We start from the raw sequence: 27698 nt of genomic DNA on the forward strand, positions 1-27698 counted from the left end.
TGGACTGCAGCTGGAGTCAGTTTTTTATGCACGGATGTATCAGTAATATGGGACAGCCACTCCAGAACCAGAAAAACACACTGATTTTGATAACGCTGAATAAAACAAAAACTTGTTATTGTTATGTTAGTTTTTATTTACTTTGCCTCGTTTCCATTCCAAGTAAATTATTTTTGTTATTTCAGTTTTGTCAGTAGAAATACAGATAGTGTCAGAAGCATCATGCCTCAGTTAGGGAGAACTGGACTGGTCTGTTGCAGAGATGAAAATAAATTTTGCATTTCATTTGTAAATTAAGGTCCCAGAGTCACTAGAGACTTTTGAGATATTATGGTGAAAAATTCACTTTTGATGAAATAAATTACACTCTAAATCCAATCATTCCCAAAATATTGAGTAATAACCTCTAAATATTATTTCTGGGCTGCTGGTAATTGCAGTCATAGCAACAGGTTGAATATCTTATTGCTATGCAAAGTGAATTCAGGACAATCAACTAAACACTTCACTCCAAACAATCCTGCAATATTTTCAACACTTACTCTGATATTATGAAGAATATGAACAGAGTATTGGGATGTGGCCTCACTCACTCATCATGTTTAAATTTGGATTCTGTATTGACCAGTGTGGGCAGAACTCCCAGGTCTGGGCCCGTATAGGTCTGCTTAATGCAGGTTTGTCGGTAAACAATCTGCTGCGCTAGCCATCTCAAATGAATAATTTACCAGTTGTTTGAATGTAATGTTTCCATGAAGCTGCTGAAGTCTCATTAAAAGAGGTTTACGTAAGCCGCAGTCGTTGATCACAAACCCTAATGGGACCCATACGTTTGTGAGGGTTGAATGGTTTGTTGCATTTACAGTTAAATGTAGATATAAAATCCACCAGACAGCCATAACATCATGACCGCCCACATTAAGGACAAGCACTGCAGCTCATCCTGTTCTATTGTGGCGTTCAGGTCTGAAAACCCACATTCTGGCATTCATGTGTTTGTTACATGACTCCTAGCCACCTACCTAAACATCCAGGAAACTGGTGACTCCTCCAACAAAAGACAGATTTAGACCTGAATTCAAAACCTTTGGCTGAATTTATGTCATCTGCTCCTGTGTAATAGCCCTTCCATGTTTTTGTGATCATGCAGAAACAGTTACACAAAGGCTACCGTTTAAAACATGTCACCAAATATACAACAAAGATTAATCCTGAACAGAACAAGATGATGACACTTGTTTGAAGATGCACAGTTTATCAGCTAATTTTCTCTTGATTGGCTTTAATTTAATCACTTCGTCAAATGCTGAGAAGTCTGATTAGTTTTTTATTTCTATTCATTAAATCATCAAAAGCAGGACCTCCCTCCATTTTTGGTCTGTAAATGCACCAGCAACCACTTTTATGCACTTTTTTCAGTTTAATAACAATCAAAGGAAACTTCTCTATAATAGAGCTTTCAGCACTTTTTTCTGTTTCATGTCTGTATAAATCACAGTATTTACTAGTATGTTGATTACATTGACAATCCAATGATGCAAAATGTAAATTTTGATCTATGTTAAGTTTAACTCTTTAAATGATATATGAAATCACAGATTTGAGAATTAAATTGAATTAAAGTCATAATGGTAGCCACAATAAATGTTTAAGATATCAACTCTGTCATTGTTTTTTGTATTTGAGACAGTAAAAATTGTTAAAAAGCTGCTTCTCTCTCATATATACGGCTTAATGTTTCCTCAGCAACCTACAGAAATCACTACTTATGCTAGGAAAGGGTGGTGAATTAGTTTTTAATGCTATTCTTGTGTATTTATATTGAAGAAATCAGAATTTGCCAAAATTAAAGATTTCTAAAAAATCTGATCAGGCCAGAATTGACAATGCAACAGGGGTTCCCAAAGCATGGCACAGGGGCTTTCTGGGGGTCATAAATCAACACATTTGGGTCTCGAGAGCCACTTCTGAAATCAAAGAATGTTTTTAAGATGCAACATCAGAGATAATCACAACAGGACAAAACTCCTCAGAGGAATCTAATCAGGACTTTAGTGGTCATAATATGGTTAATTACAGTGTTTTCCACAAACAGTGAAACTTTACCTCCAACTTGCTGGTTTAGTCTCCCTGTTCCCATTGTTTACATTGTTTTCTCTGTTTGTCTTTCAGGTATTTTCAGCGTTGCCTTTTCTTTCCAGTTTTACACTTTGGTGAAATCTCAGCTGCTGCGCTAAAATGGGGACACAAGGCGCTGGTAGAAAACGAGCTCCTTTAAAAGATCGGTTCTCAGCAGAGGACGAGGCTCTGAGCAGCATCGCTCGGGAGGTAAGGTCGCCTGAGGAAGAGTCCTTTAATGTACCTGACGTCAATTATTCCACCCATCAGTCGATGCAAATGTGATTTAATCCAACTAAAATGTTCCTGTTTTAACTCAAGCTTTTACGCTGCCTCATTCAAAATGGAAAAGCATCGATTTGAACAGCAGAAACTTTTATTATGACTCATTAAAGGGAAACCTTTCAAACTGAAGGTGTTGAATTAAATCAGAATCTAAAGAGTGATAAAATGATTTAAAGTAACAGAACACACAATTCTTTGATTTATAATTTAAGCATGTATCAGACATGGAGCTTTAGTTATTAATCATCAAATATCGTCATGTAAAATGTTTTGTCAAAACATTTGTGATTTAACGAACATTAATTTGGAAATATATAACAGTTTTCATGACTCCTTTAGGATAAATTTTTAAGAATATTGTAAAAAACAGAAAATATTTGAGTAGAAACTTTTAGAAAAAAATCAAGCTGTAATTTCTCCAGATTTTCTCCACTGTGGATCTTAACTTTCACACCCTCAGCTGACATTTCATGTCCATAAACAAACTTTTTTTTATGCTTAAAAGGATAAAAATGTGTTTTTATGAATTATGAATATAAAGTTGTAAAATCTTATGAATCATTTAACTGCGCATTATTTTTGTTGTTTGCATTTCGACTCATTTCCATTTATTTTGATTGTGGTTTATGTTTGGACCAGTTCTGAACCCTGACTTTGATTGTTTATATTGTAAACCATATTTAGTACAGTAAACTTAGCAGAATATTGAAAACTACTTTAAATAGCTTTCAAAGTTTATGAAACATAAAATTACTACAGCATGGGTTTGAGAGTTTCGGAACCAGTCCGTCCATTTTGAGCTGCGAAGCTGGAAAAGGCGACTTGACCACCTCTGTGCTGAGTCAGCATTGTTTACATGTGGCGTTTCAGCGTTGAGCTTTGTAAAACTTTCCACCCAGCACTCTGGTTTAAGAGCCAGTTTCGCCAATTTGAAGCTTTGTGTCCACATGTGGCCGTTCTGGTTCTGCTGGTTAATATTTGCTGTGGTCAGAGTGGGCCGGGTTCTGAACAGCTGGTCTGAAGCTTACTGGGAAGTATTTTTGTTTGGTAGAAGAAAGCCACCTGAAGGAGAACGCGCTGCCTGGCCTGTAAAGACATGTCGGGATGATTTCCACTCCAGCTCCTTCATGCCTTTGGCTTTTTCCATAGTCAGGTTCTGACGTTTTGTCTCATTAAAGAAAAGAACCCGGGCCAGGCTTTCTGTAAAGACCAGAGTAAACCCATGGATTTCCTGGCTTTATAAAAACCATATAAATTCAGGATAAATCTCAGGTGTTTGCCTTGTTTTGTTCGAAGTCAGTCTGGGAAGTTTAAAAGCTACAGGCAGCGCTCGGCTCCGTTTGCTCTCTTTATAGTTGCGCAGGCCAATCATAGAAACATGAGTCACCCGGCCCTCCCAGTCCGCTCCTAAATCTGAATCTCTTTGTGCAGCAAAGCAAAGATTAGATCAACCGTCCAGCAAGTTCAGGGGGTCAGAGAAACGCTTATCACTTAGAAAACTAAACAGAAACAAACCCCACAGAGTGCAGTTTGTGCCTGGTCGTTAGCTGACCATGCAGGCCGCATGTCTGGGCCTGGCATGCGCCGCTGCTGCTGCTGCTGGGGATGACGGTGAATTTGAGCCTGCAGCGTCACCGGCCGCATTCTGAGGCACCTTGGGTTACTTCTTGGCTGTCAGGGTTTGAATGCCAGCAGCTTGCTAACAAACCCAGCCTTGGCTGGAGCTCCACAATGATTACCTGTTGTCTGAGATTAGGATCTAAGGGGCGCGCTGGTTGGCAGTGATAGCAGGTATTTTCTTCCCTCGTTGCTTGGAGGGAGTGTCTTTACGTGAATGCAGTGGATTTTATAGGCAGATCAAAAGGCCTTTTTTCACAAAGGAAAGTGAAACACTTTCTCTCCAGAGTGAGTTTAGTCTTCAGATTAAAGATTATAAACTCAGGTTTATTTAATCCCCAAGAAAATCAGCCTTTCTTTTAAAGGAAAGAAGCGCCACATTTTTACATTAATGATTTCAATAAAATTGGAAAAGCAAACATAAAACAAAGCATATTATTTAAATACTTTAAAATAGTCAGACTCATTTACAATTTATCAAGTTAATTCCTGGATGTGTTGTTAATAAATCACATTTTAATCAAACTATATAGCAACAAAATAAGCAACCATTTTAATTAAAAAAAACCCAATTACTGCTAAATGATTGAACAGTGAGACATACGAGCTCAAAATCAAGATATTTATTGCTTTTAATTTATTATTGATGTTATTCAACCAATAGATTCATAGCTGGAAACTTTATTTTAAAAGAATGTGATTAATAACCTTAAAAAATTTTATGCATTAAAATCTATATTATTAATGAATCCTAATTAACGGGGTTAAAGTCCCAACCCCATTAAAAATAGATGAAATCTGTTACTAAATGAAAACTAATAATGAAATTTGGATATACATGTTAAATGCTTTTTCAGTTAAGTTCTTATTTTATAAATTATTTTTTGAAGCAGTATTTGTTAAAGGTAAGATTACAAATTGAGCAGAAGAAATACTCAAGGACTTGATTTGGAGTCATTTGTCATGTCAGGAGAGCAGAGCTGCAACATAACATGACGGCTACAAACCTGAAAATAAAACAGATTTCTAGCAAATCTGCAACCATTAATTATTAAAAGCAAGACAAAGTTATGATTTAGTTGGATAAACAAATATCTAAAACTCAGTATTTACAGGTGAAATCAGGATGTTTTAGCATGGATCTGCATTAGCCTGCAGACAGTCATTTGTTGTTTATACTTTTCTGATCTCTTTCTAAACTTCAAACACAGAATAATTATTGCTTTGCTTAGATTATATGAAAAATAAAATGTGGATTATTACTCGTCATCGGGAGCTTGTTGCTAATTGAGAAGCTGATAGCGGCACGCCGGACAGGTTGCTGAGCGGTTATTAGCTGAGTGTTGGAGGTGTGCCGTGCTGCTGAGGCCGTCCTGCTCAGGTTACCCTCTCAGGGCCGCGGCGTGGCCACGGGGCAGCCGGGCCGGGCCGGGCCGGGTCGGGCTATAGATAGGACAGAGACAGAGAGCAGGTCGTCCTGTCAGACAGATCAACAGGTGCAGAGCACACAGCCAGCTGTCTCTGACTCCAGGCGGCCTTCTCCTGCACTCAGTTCTGCACTTGCACTTTTTAATCTTTGCATTACCTCAGATTTTATAATGCAAAAACATGAGTAGTTATGAGGTTCTCAGAAATTAAGCAAAATAAATGTTTCACATGATGCAAGAGATTAGATTTAAAACAGAGAAGACAAATATTCATTCTACTGCAAAAATAATATAAGAATTATTTATTATAGTTACAAAAGTAACATTGATTATTTTGATACAGCAATGAGCCAAAATCTAAAATAAGCACTTGCTAAATTATTGGTTTTCAGACTAATTTAAAAGGGGAGAGGCTGGGTCATATGGTGTTTGTTTGGTGATGTGATGTGATGGTGATGCAGCAAAGCATTATGGGTAGTTTGACTGAAGCAGGGAAGCAGTTTTAGCTGTGTGGTCATTTTTATTCTGTGTCAGATGTATAGAGAAACAAATATGAGTAAATATTAGTTGGCAGACAAAATAGCAGTATCGATTGCTGATATTGATAATATTGGTGCATTCTGACTGGCGTCAATTTAGATTTAAAACCAAAGCATTTATCAATGTAGTTAAACAATCATGGTGACCTTTCCTTTATTCTTTCCATCATTTTAAACCTTTTAGATATTTAGTTTGAAATAAGAAAAAGCCCAACCAGGGACAGGCATTTCAAGTGACTTGGAGCTATAAATGGTGTAAATATTTAACATAAATGTTTCATCTTGGTGTAGTTTGATACTGAAAACTGGCTTATGAATGCTTATTAGGTAGGTTGACCTTAAATCATAGAGTTTAAATAAAAATTTTGACATTTTTAAAGGTATATTCACACCAGAAAAGTAATTTGGCCTGCTTGTTGTGTTCAGACCAAAATCGGACTTTAATTATTTGTGGTTTTTTTTAGTTTGGTGCAGTTTGCTTTCATGTTGTATACAAAGCCATTCAGATGTTAATCATTCCTCCAAGAACTAATGGAGCGGGACAAAACATGGATGTGAAAACAAACTTACTTTGACAAAGTTCTTGTTAAGTCGTACCATTACCAACACCGAAGGACTCATTTTTACCATAAATACACAACTTTGGTGGCTCATGAAGTCCAAAAGGACGTGTATTTCATGTAGTTTGTTGGATCAAGGCTGGTCTGTATTCATACCAAATTGAAAGTGAATTGAGACCACCTTAAAAATTTTATCTCGGTCTGGTTGTTTGGTCCACACCGGGGTTTGGTTGAGTGTATCCACACCTGCACAGACAGTCTGGGCTAATGTGAGAAACGAGCTCATGGTTTGGTTAAAATTTAATAATAGCAGGTGTGAATAAATCATAGCTACGCAAACAGAGAAATAGTTTATTTTGCCTCCTTTAATGCTGGAAATCTCACATTTATATCTGATGTGATACAAAAACACGTTTGACAAACAAATGACATTCCCAGGTTCTAAAGTTGAACTTTGGAAGCTCCTCTCTGGTCACCAATACTGCAGCGTTCCAGAAAAACTATTGATTTTTTTTTTCTTTTTTTCAGTAGTTTCATCAACTTTAACCACAACCTGTCCCCTTCAGGTCCTCTGAAGCCGTAGCTTATTTCGATCATCTGAAAATCGTGATGTTTTTGCTGTGTCCGCTGCAGGCTGTTGGTGGAACAGAAACAGCTCTACTTTTAGGCCTCTTGTGCTGGCAGTGCAGATAAGACGCTGGAATGCTGACAGTGTTTGTCTGCTGTGAGATACTGTACACATTATCTCTAGTATTTATGGACTGTCTTTTAGTTGAAGATAAAGGTCCAGGCTGCATGAACTTGGGTGCCATTCTTTGTTGATGGCATGTTTAAATTGTTTCAGCAGTAATTCCAGCATGTATTAGGTAATAAAAGAGTTGGCTACACAGAAACCTGTATGACTAAGTGGCTCCTCCCCCAGCCTGTCCTGGGGTTGTTTAAATTATAACCTTCTGCTGAGGTATTCTGTAAAATGACCTCCTGTTGGGCAGATTTTATAAGTATTACTTCTCTGCTCCCGCCTCAAGGAGTCTTTATTGGTCTTAGCCGTGTACATAAAGGCAGGATAAGTTAGATTTTGTTTATAGGCAGATTAGAAACAAGTTATGTTTATAAACTGTTGGCTTCTTCCCCACGAGGGCTTTAAATTACCCCCCCCCCCCAAAGTTGATGGTTCACACATGTTGTTATGGATGAGAGTCACACACGACTACCTCACAGCTGGAAGAGTTCAGCAGAGAGCAGAGAATGCATGATGTATCCCGACATTTCCCCCAAAGTCTGAATTTGATGCCGAGTTGCACCATCAGGAAACGTCAGAAAATTCTTGTGACTTTTAAATGTTTTGATTTGAAATGCCTGAAATCTATTTTTATCTTTTACCATCAGAAATACCGGTGCATCCATTCTGATCAGATCGGTTTATTGATAAACTGACCTGATCAATAAACTGATCAGGTCAGTTTATTGACACTTCATTGAGTACTAAATGGCATAAAACAAAACAAAATGGTGTTTTCTTAAGATCAACAGCAGACTGGGGTGAAAAGTAGATCAAACTGAATGCAAATGGATAAAATAAAAAAAAAACTATAAAATGTAAGTGTGAGACACCTTCTTAAGACGCTCATAAAAGCCTATTTTAATAGTTCAAACACCAAATGTTCCTTAATGTGCATTAATACACTCATTAACCAGAACCTAACCTCTACAATCTTTATTTCCACTATTGAGGGTTTAGCCAATCAATGCTAAGGAAAAGGACTATATAACTGGTTCTGCTTTGATGTTGAAATACTGATTGCATGACGAAACAGTCCAGTAGGAGGTTGTGAGGAATCTCTGACAATGTTCAGTGCCCATGGGCCTCATGCTTAAAATAGTGTTCAGTTTTCACACTAAAACTTGGCGTACAGAAAAATTTAGAAAAGTGTGGCGCACAAAAAAAATCGGATGCATAAAGCCGTGCGCACGCCGCGCACCTTTCCTTTATAAATCTTAATTTGCGGGAAATATAGCGCAGCTGCTGGTCCACTCTGTCGCCACCCATAAATATATCTTAATGTAAATTATTATAAATACCTGGAAGTCTGCCACCACGTGAAGCAGTAACCATGGCAACGTCCTTGTTCGAAGCAGTATAAGTATTTATAATAATAATAATTATATATTTTATTTAAAAGGTGCTTTGAGGACACATAATGTCACCTCACAAAAATAAAAACACATTGTAAAAAAAAAAAAATCTAAATTAAAAAAATAAAGAAATCCTGCACATGCCTGTTTGAACAGCAGCACGTTCAGCCGGGATTTAAAGACAGACAGCGAGTCAGAGAGTCTCTGAGTGGGGAATGTGGACGTTTATTCTAAATAGTAGATGCTTTGTGTTCATAAGGCGCATTCACAAAGCGGGCAACTTGACTGAAGGATGACTGCAGCTGGACCGGTACCGGTACCGCACGGCTCTTTAAGTTTTGCTCAGAGCTCCAGGATGATCAGTCTGGATTAATCTAAACGCTCATAAACCATCATCAACATTTCCCAGCAGATCAGTATGATCTCTGATCAAACGCTCCCTCTGAATCCTTCCATTGGCGATGTTCTCCATCAGAGCCAAAGCTCCACAATTACGCGGCTCACCTTTGCGCAGCTACTTATAAACGTGTGATTGCATACACACCTTGATCACCTTAAAAATAATCAAACCTGTTGATTATTTTTAATCAACAGGTTTGAATTAATCTGCTGATCCAACCATGTTTCCTTCTTTTAGTGAGAATGAAATTACCCCATAGATGCATTTCATGCGCTTCGGCGCACAGAACAATGAGTTACATCTTTATGAGACAAAAACTGAGAAAAAGTACTATTTACATTCGAACGAGGTCTTCACATACTTTTATTTTTATTTTCTGTGCGTGTTAGCTTATTGTCTGAGGATAAATGCGGTTCAGTTTCATCGTTTACGTTTAAACAATAAAATATTAAAATCATGAAAAGCATCGGGTTTGATGCTTCTTGGTCTAGATAACCGAATGTAATCAGATATTTAGGTGAGTTTTGACGCTTTGTAGTTTGATATTGTCCACAGAAAAAGTTTGCGTAGCTGCCGCACATTTTCATGCCAGCGAAAGTGTGCGCATATTTACGCAAACTTTGACGCAAAGTAAATCTTTATACATGACAACTTGTGTGTAAAATATGGCGCTGCACATTTTTTGTGCACACGCACGCTTTACGCATGAGGCCCCTGGTCTTTTAGCAGCTCTTAAATGGAGAAAAAAAAGGAATTTGACTTTGGTTTCAAGTGCTCACAGCGTACAGACATTAAGTATGTAAAAATAAGAAGAGAAGCTACCGCTGTGGTGGCTGGTTTTTACAGTAGACGAAGGTAAAAGTCACCAGTTTGTGTACTGAATGTGTGGGGTCAGCAAAGATGTTAGCTGCACTTTTCCTGACTCAGAACCTGTAGAAGTTCTGGATGGAGGGAAGACCCAGGCAGCTTGGACCTGACCTGTTCTGCAAAGAACAATTAGATCTGGAGAGAGAATTGTCTTATAAAACCTGTTCTAATTTTATATTCAGTAATTATAAAATGCTCAACATGTCAGAGTTTTTCTTTAGAAAATGAATAAAATCCTGTTAACATTGTTAACATCCTGTTAGCAGCTGTATAACATTGGCTGCTCTCTCTCAAAGACACAGTGTGACATTGCCTCTAGTCCTCGTGTGTATGATGACAAATCATGACAAAAAAGTGCCTTTTTTCTACTAAAATATGAACTATATACTACATAGAACGTAATTCATGACGAGCGGGAGAAGCAAGTGTACTTCCTGTATTCTCTAGATGGATTCTGGACTACGAGTCCAGATAAGGAACAGATCTTTGCATCATGCAGGATATAAAATCCTCCGCACGATAATCACTCTGATAAGATCACTATGGTGACATTTCTCTAAAACTGTTTTAGTTTTATGTCTTCTTCCTCAGGTTGATTCAGTGAAACCTCATCCGCATTTCCCAACTTCTCTCTTCTCCAACAGGAAGTCAATGTTTTGAATACCTAAAAATACTCCTCCATTACTGTTCCCTTGTTTATCTGTGTGCCGCTCGTCCCTCTCTTTGTTTGCTGCTTGCGCCTGTGGATCGTGACCTCCAGGTTTAGGGCTGACAGGTGTGTTCTTGTTGTGTCCCCAGGCCGAGGCGAGGCTGGCGGCGAAGAGGGCGGCCCGCGCAGAGGCCAGGGACATCCGGATGAGGGAACTGGAACGGCAGCAGAAAGAGGTATTTTACACAAAACGGGGCGGCTCTTTCACTTTTATGGAGGTTTGGCTTCCACGTCCCGCAAGTTTAAAAATAAATAAATAAATAAAAGTGCTGCATGTCCACAAATGAAACCAAAAGTTCTATAAATGTCGGCCAGATTTTCTTTTTCAGCGGTTTTCAGTGAGGTATGACTGTTTTTCCTGGCATCTCCTCCCTGTGTTCAGCTTTCTTACCACTCCTCCAGCAGCAGCAGCAGAAAATGGGGTCAGATCCACCAGTGGATGGTAGGAGAGCAACCAAGTGCTGCTGCTTTCTTTGCCACTAACACGGTTGTGTGGTACAGAGTCCCATTTAAGCTGCACTTGACTCCCAGACTACTCAGTACTTCACAGTGGAAATATGTATTTGCTTTGGAGACATTGTGAACTGTGACTGAGTCTGTTTGGAGTGCAGGCTTCAGCGTCGGGCTTTATATAGGACGGTTGATTCTGCAGGAAATTGGTTTGAACTTCTAACTTTAGTTCTTTAAATTTGAGCATTTTTATTCATAAATGAATGGTTTGATGCATGATATCATCAAATATCTGCTCTGTGTGCTCCAAGCTTTAACAGCTGAATCAACTCGACACTTTCTATCCACTAAATGTTGTCTTTGCTGACCTTTTTTCCCGACTCCAGGCTGAAACAGAAAAAGCCCGAGCCTCTAGTAGTAGTAGATCCAGCAACCATCATCACCGGGTCCGTATCCTCCTCCACACATTTCCTCTTTATCTCCATTTACTTCCTGTCTTCCTTCATCACCTTCTGTTCTCTCTCCCTTTCTGTTTGTCCACTCTGTGTTTCCACATCAACCGGGGCAGGATGATGATCTTTTGTCAGTCCGCAGCTATAGGGTGTGTACAAACGAACACTGATATGTGGAATTTGGATTTTTGTGTAAAACACATTCATATAATTCTTTTCTAATGTATGCTCACATTTATTTTATATTTAAAGTCGACATCTTCATCTGTACATGACCTGGGGTCTATCAAAAGTCGATCCAGTTCCCGTAGAAAGGACGCCCTGGTGTGTCACTGCAACACTTTAGTACAGCTGCATGAATGTGACCTAATTACCGGCAGAGTCCAAAGTCCTAGAAGGTGTTGGAGCATTCAGTTATGCAAATGAGCCAGATATATTTTGATCTATAGATATTCATATAGAACAATTATTCTTCAGTGCCTTTTTTTGGTGGCCTTCAGTTTGTTGAAACCATTTTCTGCATCTGATTCCAGAACTTTACATAGAAAAAATAAATCTCATGAAGTTTTATGTCATATGGCACAAATGGGGAAAACATAGAGGACTCACAAATATAATAAAAAGTCTTGGTAACTTGTGCACAAAACTAATAAAAAGTTCAGAGTTGCTAATCGTAAATCCAAGATCCCAGTTTGATTGCCAACTGTAAAGAAACAAAGTTTTAGTCGTAAACTTTCTTAGTACTTTTGAAAGTTTGAAATTCATTGCATTTTATGGCATCACATTCCTGCCAAAAACCCATAAGAGCGTATGAAACCGTAACAACAGTGAGATTATTAATTAAGAGAGTGCATCACTCTGATTGAGGTTAAAGTGGTAAAAAATGTCTCCTCCATCCACCTCGGCGCTCTTAGCAGAAAAACTGTGCTCCATAATCTAAATGGGAATATTTGTGTTTATGGTTCATGAATACTGTGCCATGCAGTTTTTTTTATCATAATCTTTATTGTTATCACAATAATACCACAAAATATTCTGCTAAAATTCTAAGTCCATATCACCCACACATAGATGCTATAATATTCTTTTACTGTATGGAGAGTGAACATTGTTACTGGTTTTTATTACTGCTTGTAGTTGGTCCAACGGCTAATCTACTGGTTTGACCTGACTAGAGCATGCTGTGTTAAACTCTAATTTCCAAGGCAAATCAAATGCACCATAACTCCTTAACTGGATGTAGTGGTGATGCTTTCAGATTGTTGTTGCAATACTTTCCCTTCAGACTTGTTTACATGTGCAGAAAGATCTCTGAAAACAAATATAGTTTGTTTAAACTACTGGAGTTTGGAAAACCTGCATGTGGAATAAATCTTCCCCAAAATGCTCCAACCTGACCTGTAATGCATATTTCTGGGGTAATCAAATCACTTCACCATAACAAAGGGTTCCATTCATACCATCGCTAGAAGCATTATAGGTCAATTTCAAATGCAACTTCACATTTTGGCAGCAGCGTCTTCACCTTACAGATAGTGAAAGGCACACAACAGAATGGCTCCCTCCAGCTGCTGTGAGGCTGTAGATTCATCTGACAGGCCCACAAAAGTTTGTTTACCGGTAAAGTCGTACACCATTCCCAAAAACTTCAAGTTCAGACAGGCTCGTATTCAGAAGCGACTAACCTGATTCTTTGAAGGCAGAATGCTGTTTGGTTGCTGAAGCTGTTCTCATTAAATTACTTTAAAACATTTTGTCATTTGTTTTTGAAATCTTTCAACTTGCTTCCCTAAGAGATCATTAGTAATCTGTTATTCAACTTTTTTTAAACCATCAGATTGGTGCAGAGTGTTATTCTAGCCATTCAGCTTTCCAGAGTTTCAGGAACTGCTGATCATTCATGGAACTTCTTTAAAAATGTGGATGCTGGCATTTGCGTTGAGGACGTCTGCGCTGCTGCAACATTCTTAGCTATGAGATGCTATTTTAGGTTTGAATAGCTTCTTTGCTGGCTAATCACTTTTAGGACAACTTAAACATAACAATAGCCTTTTCAAGCGTCCCATCAAATCATTTTTTGAAGCAAAAATTAACCTCAAGTGGGCCAAAAGAAGCGGCTTGTTGTTGCTGATTGCTTGTGCGTCAGATTTACGGGTGTGAATACAAAGGTACCGGCTCCAGACATTACTGTAGAAAAAAATTTAATGTGATTAATTGTGTTAATATTTTTAATGCTTTAAATTCTATTTAATGAATTAATTAAAATTATTGGTTAAAGTTCCAGCTCTGCAATAAAACACATTTATTCTTCCAGTTATTTTACGTAAAACATTTCAGTTGTTTTCATTTCAATCGTCTTGAGAGATGCTGCTTCTGTTTTACAAGCTGTGAGATGTAGGTGCTGCTCCTTTAGTTTTCACATTATGACTGCAGTAACAGGTGGGGGAGGGGGAAAGCTGCATCATTCTATGATCTATACAGACAGAGAAAACCTGGTTCACTCCCACGCTTCATTAAAAAGACTCTAATTGTGGTTTTGAAACCAACAACAGCTTGCAGTGGCCTCTGTCTCTTCAGTGTCGTGTGTGTGGTGTTAAAGCAGCATGCAGGTGTGTGTGTGTTTGTGTATGTTGAATTTGACCGACCAATTTCTCAGACCTTCTCTCTCTTCAGTCTGACGGCCTTTCCTCCAGCTCCCTGCTGAAGAGTTCCCGCTCCACTGTATGTCCCTTTGACTTCATCCGACATTTCTTTCTGTCATTTTTATGGTTTTATAAATGTTCCTCTGTTTCCTCACTGTCCTGCTTTTTTCCTTCTTTCTGCCTTTCCTGTGGCTCAACAGAGTTCTGTGTACAATGACCTACGTGGCCAAAAAAAGGCTTCCTCCTCCAAGAAAGGGCTGCTGGTTAGTTTATCACAGCTCCGGCTCTGAGCGTCGGCGCCGCCATGCTGGTCCAGATTCTTAGAAGCTTACAGTGATTTTCTATTTCAGGCTATTTGCCTTTCATAGACCTGACTAATCACATCTAATGATTTCTGTAGTCTGACCCTGGAGGTTAGCATCTGCAACGTGTTTGAGGTCATATTGTATTATTGCTCTCTTAGACTGGACTGTACCACGATCAGAGGAACTACAGCAGCCTTACGAAGACCAAACCACCAGCCCTGTCCTCCACCTCCACCTATCAGCCCCGGGTTGGTCTCCATCTCTGTGTCATTCAGCTATAGTGGGCCTTGGTCAAGCTGTACATCCATTAAGGAATTAGATGGTTACCTACCTAACTTGGTCATTTCAGTAGGACCACAGCTGCCAACAAATGGCAAAAATTTTGCATGAGACCTCCTTTAAAAACACAAATGACTATTTTATTAGTTTAAACCCCAAATGCTCCTTAGTATGCATTAATGGACACAGTGGAAAACATCTTAGTGCTACAGCAGATGCTAACATCTACTGTCTTATATCCATTCAGCTGCAAGAAAGATAGATGGAGCTCCTGGATTGGCTGCCTTTAAAACATCAGCCAATAGCATGTCAAGTAGCATTGCGGCAAAGTATTTCAACTAACCAAGATGCATTTTCTTTTGGATACATTTAATCTACTCTACAAAAAATCTGCAAATTTTCCTAAATAATTTGGAGCTACAGTATGTTCCACTGAAAGAATCTGCAAAAACTGGGCTACAAACAGGCTGGGTTTCATTGTGTAGTTGCAGTTAATTGTTTCAAGGCTCTGGCATTTTCTTAAAGTTTTCAAAAGTAGGTTTTATTTCCAAAAAGGAAACCGAGTTTGGAAAATGTTTGCGTTTCCAGGTTTTAGTCTGTTATTTAAAATGGAAATCAGAATTTTATCAGGTGCTAAAATTTGATCTTCTACATTCAAACTCAAGTTTTTATTCAACTTGTTGATTTCACCGTTATGTAGCTGCTACGTTGGAAAGGAAAACTTCATCTTTGTTACTTCACAGTTTGTAGAACATGCCGATAATAAAATCCAACTAGGTGATTGTTATGGATTTATATCTCCAGATTTTATTTAAACTGCTGAAAAATGTAGAAATTAGTCTGGAATTTAATCTTTATCAACTGAAACATTTGAATTCTGGACGTTTTGCCCTTCCTGCGAGGAGACTGTCCTGATTTGACTGGGACAGTCTCTCAACACTCTGAAGTTAAACGGCCTAAAAGTGACGCGCTCAGCAGAACCATCGTCCTGTTTCCACTTCACCGCTTTAATCTCTCACCACCACAGCATTCCTCCTTCCTCTGCTCTGACTTCTTTCCCATCATCCCTTCCTCCCCCACAGGCCTCCACTTCCTCCTCCTCGTCCTCCACCGTTGGTTCGGGTCTGTCTCGCAGCCACAGCATGGTCAGTTTGTGTCGGTGTGTCCTTGAGATTTTGGATGAGTGGATTTATGTCTCGCCAGTGTTCAGAGATCTGTTCGTTAGTTTGAAAGGTCAGAACTTTCTGAGAAGTTGAGCGTTTTGTTGCAGATCAGTAAAACAAATGGTCCCTTTAGTGATTTGGGAAATTATTATTTTCCTTTTAGACTTTTTCACATCTTACTGGAATTTTAACATCAAGTTGTGCATAATTGTGCAAATTTTTGTACAAGCAAAATTAAGTGTGGTATTTGTATTCAGCCCCCTTTACTCAGATGCCCATAATTAAAAACCAGTCCAACCAATTGAGATGTTGGATTTTACTTCCTTTAAAAGTAATTGGTAATCAGAGTAATTTAATCTCAGTCTAATTCTACCCAGTCTCTGCAGTGAAGCATGGTAGTGACAGCATCATGCTGTGGTTGAGCTCTTCTTCAGCACGGACGGGGAAGCTGGCTAGTTTTTGGGAAAATGGATGAAAAGAAATTGAAGATGCAGCCAGAACTACATTGAAGCATGTTAATGTGTTAGAATGGCCTAGTAAAAGTCCAAGACTTCTTCACAGATTTTATCTGTACAGTCTTCCTCGGTTTGAGCTGTTTGGGATGGAAAATTGAGTAACAATGTTTAGATCTGTAAAATTCATGTGGACATAATCCGAAAGCAGGGTTTCCCAAAGTGGGGGTCGGGAACCCAAAGGGGATCACAAGACACCAATTGGTGGGTCGCAAAATGGTTTTCAGAATCATTGTGACATGTACCACCAAGATTATGTAAATTAATAAATGCATAATGAAATAAATAAATGTAGCATTAAATAATGTATAATATACCTTTTAATTGTTTCTCTAAAAGAAAATAATTTTAAAAAGTGCATATTACTTGACTCTATATATGTTTTTTAAATAGATGGAGGGAAATAATTCCAGGTTATTTTATGGAGTTGCCAGTAGGGTTCTCCAGTATTTTGGGGATCAGAGTCTGAGTAGTTGAGGAACTCCTGCCCTGAAGGACTTAAAGCTTTAACTTTGGTTCTTTAAAGTACCGACTTAACGAGACTGGATAATGATCCAAGTCTCACTTTTCAGACTTTTATTTGGACGATATTTTTTAAACCCTTGCATGGTTGGTGGTTGTAATGTGCTGAAATGACGAGGAAGCAGTGTGAATACCTGAGCCAGGGTGTGAACAGGTTTCTGTGCTGCGTGGCCTACAGAGAGTAATTCTACTCCACCCAGTTGAGTGTTGCGTCAACCATCAACATTCCCTCCTGCTTTGTTGCTGAGTCCTGTGTTGTCTCCCACGTGTTTCCCTCAGGCCTCTATTTACGACGACGCTGGTCTTTACGGCTCGGGCTACGGTTCAAGAGCTGTAAGTCCTCTCAATGTTTGTGGAACCAGGTTTTGGGTTTTTTGCCATCGTCGTCCCACAGCCGCTCACGTCTCATTCCTCACTTTGTTCCCAGCCCTCTGAACTCAGCTGGTACTCCTCTGGGGCCAGCTCCACACGCAGCAGCCCTGCGGTGAGCACACTAAACCCACCGCTACCCTGCATGACCACAGCAGCACACCGCTAATGAGCTGACGCCTTTCCTGTTAGGGACTAGGATCCATACTCATACTTCAGTTTATTGCAGAAAATTTCTGCTAATAGAGATTGTGTGACTACTTGGGCATGCAACAGACCTACTTTTATTTTGGTTTCTTACCATCCATGTGTGTGTGTTGTATGTGTGGGTATTCGTAGCACTCCTCCTCAGATGATGACACTGTGAGCAGCATTTCCCAGGAACGCTACAGCCGAGGCCGGAGGGACAGCATGGTGAGCTGCTGCAGCTGGACTCCACCGAACCGCCTCTGATCCTCAACTTTCACTGCGGTTTCAATTAGAGATGCACCAATAAACTGGCAGAAGATTTATCTCTTCATCAGAACATCAAATACTGAAAAAATTAGATTATTTTCATTCTTTCTAAATTTATGAAATGTAAGAAAACTAAAACTCCAGCTATCTTTGGTCGACAAACAACAAGAAACATTTTTAAACAGAAGGAAGTTTGATAAAGCTTTGGGTTCTTTTCCTTGGAATGGCCCGATATCTGGTGTAGACGATGGATGCTTTGATGCCTAAATGGGAAAAATCTTGGAATTCAAAACCTCCAGCTCAGTCAAACAAACCAGAAGTACATTTCTCTTTTTATTATGTTATATTGTCCTTTAGGATAAAAAAACCCAGACATTATCAAAAAACGAATTGACAGACGAGATTGGTATTAGCACACTGTGGTTAGCACACTTCCGCTAATAGCAGAGCTAATTTTTCATTTAACGCTTCTGTATTTTTTGCTAACCTTGACAATGTTTGGCTCACTTTGCTTCCCCCGAAGTACATTTTTTCTAGATAAATCCTAAACCTCTAATTTATTTCTATTCATTGTAGTGCTTTAGCATTAGCAGAATTAATGTTTATAATTAGTGCTTAATGTTTATAATTAGTGCTTTAAAATTAGATCAGCTAACTTTTTAGTTAGCTGTGTGCACCACTAGTATTAGGCAACAGAGTTCCTACAGGGTCCTAAAAGCCTTGAACTTTTTCAAGGCATTTAGTTTTTCATAGGTTTTAATACACAGTGGGTATATTTTAAGCATTGATGGGTTTTACATCATCATTTTTTATTTTTTTAAAAAGCTAGCTTTTGCTCCTTAAAGTGGCCTTATGTATGTTTAGTCATGATTGTAAATGTATTTAAATATGATTAAACGTGGTTTTAAAAAGCCTTAAATCAGAACCACTCTGATTGGTGCATCTCTAGTTTGAATATTTTCAGGTTTTACAGCTTTTTCTTTCATTCAGCTTGTTTTTAAATCCTGAGTTTACCACTGTTTCCTGTCAGTTCTCTCTTCTCTTATGTTTTCTGCCACTCTTCTCTTCCTCTGTGTGAGTAGTCGTCTGACTTCTCAGATATTAGCGAGTCGGCTGCTGATTACTTCAGCCGCTCCAACCGAAGGGGCAGCATTGTGTCTGACCTTGATGAGTTGAGCATTCCAGATCTGGACTCTGTAAGTGTCTAAACCGAGATCGCATGTGTGCGCCTGGAAATGCAGTGCAGCACTGAATAAACCTGAGTCCTGGTTGTAAATTGTAACATCTGGTTTTAAAGACTTGACTGAAAACATGAACTAATAATGTTCAAGATGAAAGAGGTTGTGTGGACTGCATCAGTGTGCAGAAGCATGCACTCAGATGTTTTTAACAAACATTTTGCTTGTTTTGTTTGTGAACATTCAGCACTTTTCCCAGACTGATGGTTCTGTTTGAACTAACTCCTGATTCACAGGTGACCCGACGACCCCAAGCATGACTGCACTTATGGTCTCCAACTCGCTTAACAATCTGACTTCTCTCTCCTGCAGCTGGATGAAAAGTGTGACAAGCAGTATACAGATTACAGTCGGGTAAGTAAGTTTAGTTCTAAAATGTATCATCATCACACACTAAGTCTGCCGTAAACTGCAGCATCTGACAAACTTCTGCTTTGTGAACCTTTTAGCTAAAAATCGAGTCAGGAACAAAACACAGGTTTCCCACAATGCATGACGCACCAGTTATCTTGATGTCTGAGCTGTCAACAAACCATTGTCCGATGTTCACGCAGTCAGTGGAGATTATCAGCTTGTCTGTCAGGTTTTAAAACTGTGTAGGACCAGATGACAGCGCCCCCCTCAGGAGGATTTAAACTAGAAAGAGTTACAAAGGATATAAAATGTCTTAATATTTTAAAAATTGTAAAATAAAACCGTGTGCTTGCAGACCTTTTGAAAACAGCTTTTAGTTCAGTTTTAGCAGTCAGTCTTTTGAGTCAATCATCTTCCTCCATCTTGACTGAACCCCACTTTCATGCCTAAACACTAACCTCCTGCTGCTATTATCACAGTATTTTTCAGTGGAAATATTGCTATTATAGTGACTTTTTTCGCCCTCTCAAAGTTTTTGGTCTTTGAGAGGGCAAACTTTTATTTTTATGCCATTATCAATATATTATCATCAGCTTTTTTCAGGATCCTGAAAGTGTCTGAGATGTTTAGGATGTTCTTCACTGTTTTTGTTTAATATTTTAATAAAACTTGAGTTTCTGTGGCATCTCCAGCCGTCCTCCCGCTGCACCACGCCCGCCCTATCAGCAGCCTCCCTGGCCTCGCTGGGCGGGACGTCGTCAAGGCGAGGGAGCACAGACACCGGTAGCATCTACGACCCTGACACGAGTCTGAGTGAACTGCGGGTAAGACGCTAACTGTCTCACCTTCTCAACATGACCACATATGTGTCCACTCATCTCTTCAGATCTCTGAAACACTACATGTATGTTCCTCCTCCCTACAAACAACTCGTTTCTTGGTAGCGTTTCCCCCTGTGAGCATGGGACGACTCGACGTCTGAGAGCTGTCCCTTTAAATCTGGCTTTTGATGTTTATATCAGCTGGACTGTCTGTGAACGGCTGAATGGATGCTTTCTGTTTGCTTTTCACCCCAACCGTTCCTTCGTGTGCTCTGCAGGATATCTATGAGCTAAAGGACCAGATTCAGGATGTAGAGGGGCGGTACATGCAGGGGCTTAAAGAGCTGAAGGTAGAGGGGCTGGAGCTCAAAGCATGTCTTCTCCCACTCCTCTGGCATCACTAACCTCTCCTACCTCTCAGTCTGTGCTGTGTGGTGAACCTCTACTGCATGGGCTTGCATCACTTCCTGTTTTGATATGACACTGTGGCTTTAACTAGCTCCACCTGCAGTCTGATGGGAGCCTTGCATCCCTGGCTGCTGTTGGCATGATTCAGCAAGATGAAACACTTTCTATCTAGTGATAAGAGTTTACTAACAGCCTGGTTACCGACTGTTCCTGGCAGAGTTTGATACTTTAACTGTCCTGTTTCCTGGAAAACTTCCATCTTCTCTCTTTCAGGTTCGGTTTTCACCACACCGCCTTGTTTCACTTCTGAAAGTGATGCAATGCTCTAACTGTGACTTCACTGGACCTTTCTTCACATATGGCTCACAAATGACTTGTTTAGAAAATGCAAGCACAGCTGCTGGTCGTTTTCCCCTTTTTCCATTTTCTACCTCTGTTTATGTTGGTTTTACACAACTTTATTCTGGTAGGGACCAGATCTGATTATATCTGCTTTTCCAGATGTTGATTTTAAAGTATTTTCTGAGGTCAAAATGTAGCTGCTGCGTCCATAGCAACAGAAATCCACCACACCTGAATCAAAATGCTGAATTACCTTCTTGTCATATCATCAAGTTCTGCAAAGGCATGTTCATTACATTGACTTGATTCATGTTTGTAGGAGCAGGGATTCATCTAGAGCTGAAACCATTAATTGAATTAATCGTGACTAATAGATTATTTAAACAATGATCAGTTTAGATTCATTTTTCTGCTTCTTCAGCCTCCAACAGGTTTTCATTCATTATCGCCGTGTTTTGGGCTTCTTCCACCTTCCCATCACAGCATAATGCTGCCACCGTGTTTCACAGCATCAGTTTATCAGGAGCTGCTTTTCTTAGATTCGTCTTGATCGCCTCTATTTCAAGCTGGTCCAACCAGAATCCATAAAAATTAAGTTTTAACGTCAAATCTTTAGAAAATTTACACTTAGATCTTAGAAACAAGATTTTTGATGCTCCATTATTCATCAAAACACTTGCAGGTAGGAAATATCAATTGAATGTGTGTGAAATGGACACAAGGGGTTAGAAAATGGAGGTGAAAATGGTAAAGGGGCAAATTGACATTAAATGCACAGAATCTGTTCTATACATAATCTCGCCCTGTGTGAACTGTTTGTCTACTTTAGGTCAAAAACTCGTTTCTTATGCTACTTATACACCTGTTGCATGTTAACCCAGCTTCTACATGAACTTCCTGCGTTTTACTCTTTAACCTGCTTCCTAACTTAAATCAGGAGTCGCTCACAGAGGTGGAGGAGAAGTACAAGAAAGCCATGGTGTCGAACGCACAGCTGGACAACGACAAAGGTAACCTGATCTACCAGGTGGACACGCTGAAGGACGTCGTGGAGGAGATGGAGGAGCAGATGGCCGAGATGAGGAGGGAGCTGGACGACAAGTCGAAGGTCAGTCGGGACGTCCAGCTTTTACCTTGTTTTCCTAAAGACGTCCAGAGTTAAAGTGTTGCTTGTTGTTTCAGGAACTAGAAAGACAGAAGCACACATGTTCAGTCCTGCAGCACAAACAAGAGGAGCTGAAGGAAGGAATCCGCCAGAGAGACGAGCTCATAGAGGTACGCTGCAGAGAAACGTCTGATCAGGGTTCTCTGGAACTTCTTCCCCTTTCTGCTCCATTTGACTCCTCCTTTCTCCTGTTTCTGCCTCTGTGTCTCTCCGGCCTTCTCCACATGTAGCCGGGTCTCTAGAAAAACTAATATCAACGCCACATCACTTAAAAAACATGGGATCGGTTTCAGAAACATTTTCATCCACATTAATCTGCACTAATCCGCCCCTGAGCGTTGATCTAAACATGCCACACCCATAGGGGGCAGTGTGGTACTAAACTAAAACCTGTCGGCCAATCAGATTGTTTCTAAAAAACCATGACTTCCTGTTAGGAGTGAAACCTGGAGCCAGGACAGATCAGGGTTTGTTCAGCTGACAGAAATCCTTGAAAATGCTTGAATTTCATTTAGGTGTTTTCAAGGTTTTGATTTCTGTATAAAGTCCTTGAAAGTGCTTGATATTAAAACTGCACAGTTTTGTAATAAAGTTAAATCTAATGCTGGATTAAAAACCTGAATTTGGAAAACCAGATATTTCCATACACCTAATTAAAAGGTAATTTTTGTTCAGAACTACCAAAGTTATTTCTATGTGCCAAATGCCAGAAACATTAGCAAGAACATTGTTTAACTTTTCTTTATTCAACCATTTAATTTGAGCCGGAAGATCATTTACCTTAACACAATTTGTTTGGATTATTTCAGTGTGATGAATATTTATTATTCCTAATGGTTCAATGACTTATTGATCATTTTATATTTTATATGTTAAACTGAGTTTAACATATACATTTTTGTTAAATTAATGTTTTGTTCTCAGATCAGTCAGGTGTACAGGATGTGTTGGAAAGACATTTCAAAACATATTTTTGTTATATTTTAGTTCATCTGTCCCTGCTGTAGATTGTAGAATACTACCGTAAAATGAGTAATAATAACAGTATTAAATTATTTTTCAGTTCATTTATATTGTTTGTATCTCCAATGTGTAGTGCTGGAAAAGTTTGAAAATTTACCTTTAAAATGTTCTTGAATTTTACTATGGGAAAAGTGTACAAACTATTAGAATATTAAGATATTCTAATATGCTAAACAGCATTTATTGGGAATTATCTCAAAGCAAATATGTGGATATATTGGTGCGTTATTTGTCCCTCTAAATCTCCGTTTTCCCACCTACACACACAGAGTTTTCTCAAATCTCCACTTTGGTCAGTGTTTTCATAAATAATCATTAATTAAACAGATATTTTGTGTGGATAAACAAAACACATCAATATATGTTAGTTTTCCCAGACATCGGCTGTGTATGGACTAGGCCTCAGTGTTTTCATTTCACCTCTGCTCCACTGAACGTCTCCTGTTCTCCCTGCTGTTATCTTGTCGTTGCTGGATGCCGCTCCAGGAGAGCCAGCGAATGCAGACTAAGTTAGACGACCTCACCAGAGAGGTGTTTGACCTGCAGGAAACCATAAACTGGAAGGACAAAAAGATGGCGGTAGGAGGGCTGCTGTGACAGACAGCATGATGGAAACCCTCAGACCTGCTTACATGCACAGTCTGGGGTTTTGCATGTCATAACGGCGGTTAAATCTGCTGACTGGCTGGAGGCTTGAGGTGACATCACTGATCTTAGATCCTCCAGCATGACAGGCATGTTCCACCTGTGCATTACTACAGCCGTTACATCATGAAGCGCCTCACTTCCTTTTAATCTGAACCCTTTTACTTTACATGCATTGCTGTAAGGATGCACTCTGCTTAGGATTTCTCTCATTTTGATACAATGTGACCATCACTGCATTTAATAAGGCCTTTCAGGAGAGAACAACACTAATTAGTGCAGATTTGTAAACTGGAAGGAAGCACTGCATGTTTTAATTTTTTTACACATTAAAATGTAAAAAAGTGTGGATTTTTTTGTCTGGGCTTTTGACTAGGCCATTAGTAATGAAAGTGATATTTATTGCTGCTTTGTAGCAATAAATATCATCATAAGTGGTGCTTCACCCACTTATAATGATTTGAATTTAGGAGCAGAAAATACCCCGGTGTTTTTGTCCCTGCTTGGCTTCTCATGGTTTTCTTCATGGACTTTATGAATCCCTGCAGCTCCTCCAGAGTCACCTTGGCCTCTTGGCTGCTTTAGATGGACTTCCATGTCTTCATATGTTTCCAGTTTGTCCATGTTCTCTCCCTGATCAGAGGATGGATTGAACACTTCAGTTATGCAGCACTTGTTTTGGTTTTTCACACCAAAATCGTGATTAAAATACTATAAATTTGCCAAAATGGCGGCGTGTCTGCATGTGATTTTGCTCCTGTCTGTCTCCGTCCCTCTGCATGTGGTGCTGTGCTGCATGTCTGTCCAGACATATGTCCAACTTTCTCCTCGTCTCCTCTCTTGTCTTCTCTCGTATGGCCAGGCCCTAGAGAGGCAGAAAGAATACTTTGATTGCATTAGGAATGAGAGGGACGAGCTCAGAGATGAGCTCGCCGACATCAAAGGGAAGTCCAGAGGTGCAGAGGTAGGTTCATAGGCCGGCCGCCAGGTGAAGGGTCAAACCAAACCTCTGCTTCCATCCATTTGTTTGCAGCTCTTCTCTTTCTGGTTTCTTATTCCTCCAAATGTGCTGATTTTGTTTTATTTGTTGCTGTTTTGTTCAACTTCTGGTTTCAGTTTGATCTTTATTCTCCTGGTAAAAACATGCAAAACTGTCTGTAATTGCTGTAGCTTAATCTGACACTGAAAAATATTTTAATTTAAATAAATTTAAGTTTACAAAAATGTTATTGAACAAATGCATCTGTTTCCTCATCGGTGTTTTTTTTTTTAATAATCTGTTTCAGAAACATGGCCTGGTGATAATCCCAGACGGGACGCCCAACGGAGACGTCAACCATGAACCTCTTCCCTCAGGAATCACCCTGGTAACCCAGGAGGCCGCCCAGGTGCTAGAGTCTGCAGGCGACGGCCCACTGGGTGAGTCACGCTACCCGTCACCCGTAGCAACGCTTTGTGAAGCCGCTGACCGTCGGTTGGTGCAATGTTTCCCCCCCGTCCTGCAGATGTCAGGCTACGGAAGCTGGCGGACGAGAAGGACGAGCTTCTGGCTCAAATCAGGAAACTGAAGAACCAGCTGGAGGAGGAGAAGCAGAAACACTCCAAGGTGGACGGAGCGTTCCCAGAAGGGGAGAACATGGAGAACGGTACAGATCTGCACTTCATCGAGATGCAGAGTGAGCTCACTTCCTTCCATAACCACAACATGAGCCATAAAATAACGCTCTGCATGTCCAGCCTCATTGCTCTGCTCTTCATCCTCTTACAGGAGACGCCAACAGACAGATTAGTGAATACAAGTTCAAGCTTTCAAAGGCCGAACAAGAAATGGGTACAATGGAACAAAATGTAAGTTATCAGCCAATCAGATCGCTGTCTGATAGTTTTCCTTTGATCCACAAAGCTGCAGTGCGTCGCTGTGTAACTATGGTAACATCTCTAGTAATGTTACAAAAAGTTAGCGGTACATCTATTAGCTTTATGCTAAATCCAATTAAAAATTCCATTCATTGCTAACAATAAGCCAAGGAATTAAACACTTTTACTGTTTTTGTCATCATCAGTTTCTCAGATCAAAACTAGTCGCATAAAATGCAGCATTTTTCAGTTAATGAATTTTTTATTGTGATCCATTTAAATTCTCAAATATCTTTGACTTGGCTTGGCTCTACTTTCTGACAGGTTGGAAAGACTTTAACTTTAATCGATTCATGTTTATTTTTAGTGGTAGAGACACTAAAACTTGGAAAATTATAATTATTATAAATAGATCATAATTTCATCAGCTCAAGTAGATTATGTCTGACGCCAATCTGCATAATAGATGGAAATATGCAGTAAAGAAAAACAGAATAAAAAATAAATTCATGCATCAAACCAAAAAAATCCTTTTAATCTAAACACATCAAGCAGCAACTTATTTGATGTCCATGATTTTGATGATTTTAATGTTTGTTCAACTGCTGACTGTATGGTGTTTTATTTATGACTTTGTAATTTTGTATTTTTATTATGTAAAGCACTTTGAACTACTTCATTAATTCTACTTTAATACTTTTTTAAATTAGGTAATTTTTTATTACTTTTTTCTCTTGTGAAACAGTCCTTAGAAAATAACCTGAAAGTGTCTGAATCAACAGGAAACGGATTTATCCAGGAAAAACCTGTTGGATGAATTTCTAATAGTTGGCATTAATAGTCATAAAAGTGTAGCGGTAAACATAAAGTAAGCACTCCTGTGTGTGTGTGTGTGTGTGTGTGTGTGTGTGTTCAGATCAGCCGACTCGAAGGCCAGGTTGCCAGGTACAAGTCAGCAGCTGATAACTCAGAGAAAGTAGAAGACGAGCTCAAAGCCGAGAAACGGAAACTCCAGAGAGAAGTAATCTGATTACTCTGCGTTTTTTTGACGTGACGCGTCGCGACTGAATGCGTAACCTGTACTCTTCCTCCTCCTCTTCCTCATAGCTGCGCACGGCTCTGGATAAGATCGAGGAGATGGAAATGACCAACAGCCACCTGGTGAAGCGCCTGGAGAAGATGAAGGCCAACCGGAACGCCCTTCTGTCCCAGCAGTGAGGCCGGCGCCGTGACCTCTGACCTCCCACTGCCACACTGCGCCTGAAGCTCACTCTGCTCTCAGCTGCAACGCCTGGAGACGTGTAGCTAACCAAAACACTTCCAATCTTGTAGCAGAGGGAAACAAATCTGAACGTTTTTTGTTGTTCTTTTTGGTAAAGTTGGGATTTGGTCCGGCTCTTCTGGAGGAACGACTGGGAAACCAAACTGGTAGAACTGGGAGATGCAACTGAGGAAAACCTCTGGTTACGTTTCCCCCTCCGGCCGGGTGCTTGGCTCTACTTTCTGACAGGTTGCATGAACGGGTCTAATGATGCTTTTAAACTTAAATCTACTTGCTGCTCCAGGCCTGCAGCTTCCCAGCTTCCCTTCACGCAGTGAAGTGCCTTTTTCACTTTAGGAGACACGGGGAGGGGGCTGCACCGCTCAGTGAATTAAATAATTGTTTGAACAGGTACGGTATGATGTATTTAAAATAATAAAACAACAGGGGTGCAGTCATGGTGTGAAAGTATATAGAAACAACTGTCTGCTGCAGTTTCTTTGAAATTTTTTCAAATATTTAAAGATTTCTGGAGAATAAATGTATGATTTACAGAGCTGTGTGCAACATCCTTTATTTGGATTTTATTAGTTTTATTAGTCTGCAGCCTTTTCTAATTCCACTGCTACAAAATAAAGTAATTTTCTAAATGTGTACCTCATAAAATGTTTTATTGTGAAAGGTAACAAAATTGAACTAAAATGTATTTGTTTTCAGATTTTAGAGAAAAATGAATCCTCTATTACAATAAAAAAAAACTAGTAGAAGGAGTCATT

The 27698-nt window shown here is 39.5% G+C and overlaps 1 protein-coding gene across 11 annotated transcripts in view; it reads left to right on the plus strand.

Moving 5' to 3' along the window:
* The window catches only part of lrrfip2 (leucine rich repeat (in FLII) interacting protein 2), a 28902-nt gene extending 1324 nt beyond the window's left edge, over positions 1-27578 (plus strand). Inside the window, exons 2-27 of one of the 11 annotated variants that reach the window (XM_032553277.1) lie at positions 2173-2328; positions 10748-10834; positions 11041-11100; positions 11495-11554; positions 11677-11709; positions 11813-11884; positions 14234-14281; positions 14403-14465; positions 14666-14755; positions 15869-15931; positions 17263-17316; positions 17411-17467; positions 17692-17766; positions 18891-19004; positions 19359-19400; positions 20093-20224; positions 20500-20571; positions 21909-22079; positions 22154-22246; positions 23646-23738; positions 24667-24768; positions 25091-25223; positions 25310-25480; positions 25573-25652; positions 26578-26682; positions 26769-27578. In XM_032553277.1, the coding sequence (XP_032409168.1) occupies positions 2239-2328; positions 10748-10834; positions 11041-11100; positions 11495-11554; positions 11677-11709; positions 11813-11884; positions 14234-14281; positions 14403-14465; positions 14666-14755; positions 15869-15931; positions 17263-17316; positions 17411-17467; positions 17692-17766; positions 18891-19004; positions 19359-19400; positions 20093-20224; positions 20500-20571; positions 21909-22079; positions 22154-22246; positions 23646-23738; positions 24667-24768; positions 25091-25223; positions 25310-25480; positions 25573-25652; positions 26578-26682; positions 26769-26879 (2271 nt within the window). In that variant the 5' untranslated portion in view covers positions 2173-2238 and the 3' untranslated portion in view covers positions 26880-27578. The remainder of the gene's footprint in view (positions 1-2172; positions 2329-10747; positions 10835-11040; positions 11101-11494; positions 11555-11676; positions 11710-11812; positions 11885-14233; positions 14282-14402; positions 14466-14665; positions 14756-15868; positions 15932-17262; positions 17317-17410; positions 17468-17691; positions 17767-18890; positions 19005-19358; positions 19401-20092; positions 20225-20499; positions 20572-21908; positions 22080-22153; positions 22247-23645; positions 23739-24666; positions 24769-25090; positions 25224-25309; positions 25481-25572; positions 25653-26577; positions 26683-26768) is intronic. The other 10 variants (XM_032553279.1, XM_032553278.1, XM_032553280.1 and 7 more) reach the window with 10 other exon arrangements.
* Positions 27579-27698: the final 120 nt, after the last annotated feature.

Source organism: Xiphophorus hellerii, chromosome 22, assembly GCF_003331165.1.
Source record: "Xiphophorus hellerii strain 12219 chromosome 22, Xiphophorus_hellerii-4.1, whole genome shotgun sequence".
NCBI classification, from domain to species: domain Eukaryota; kingdom Metazoa; phylum Chordata; class Actinopteri; order Cyprinodontiformes; family Poeciliidae; genus Xiphophorus; species Xiphophorus hellerii.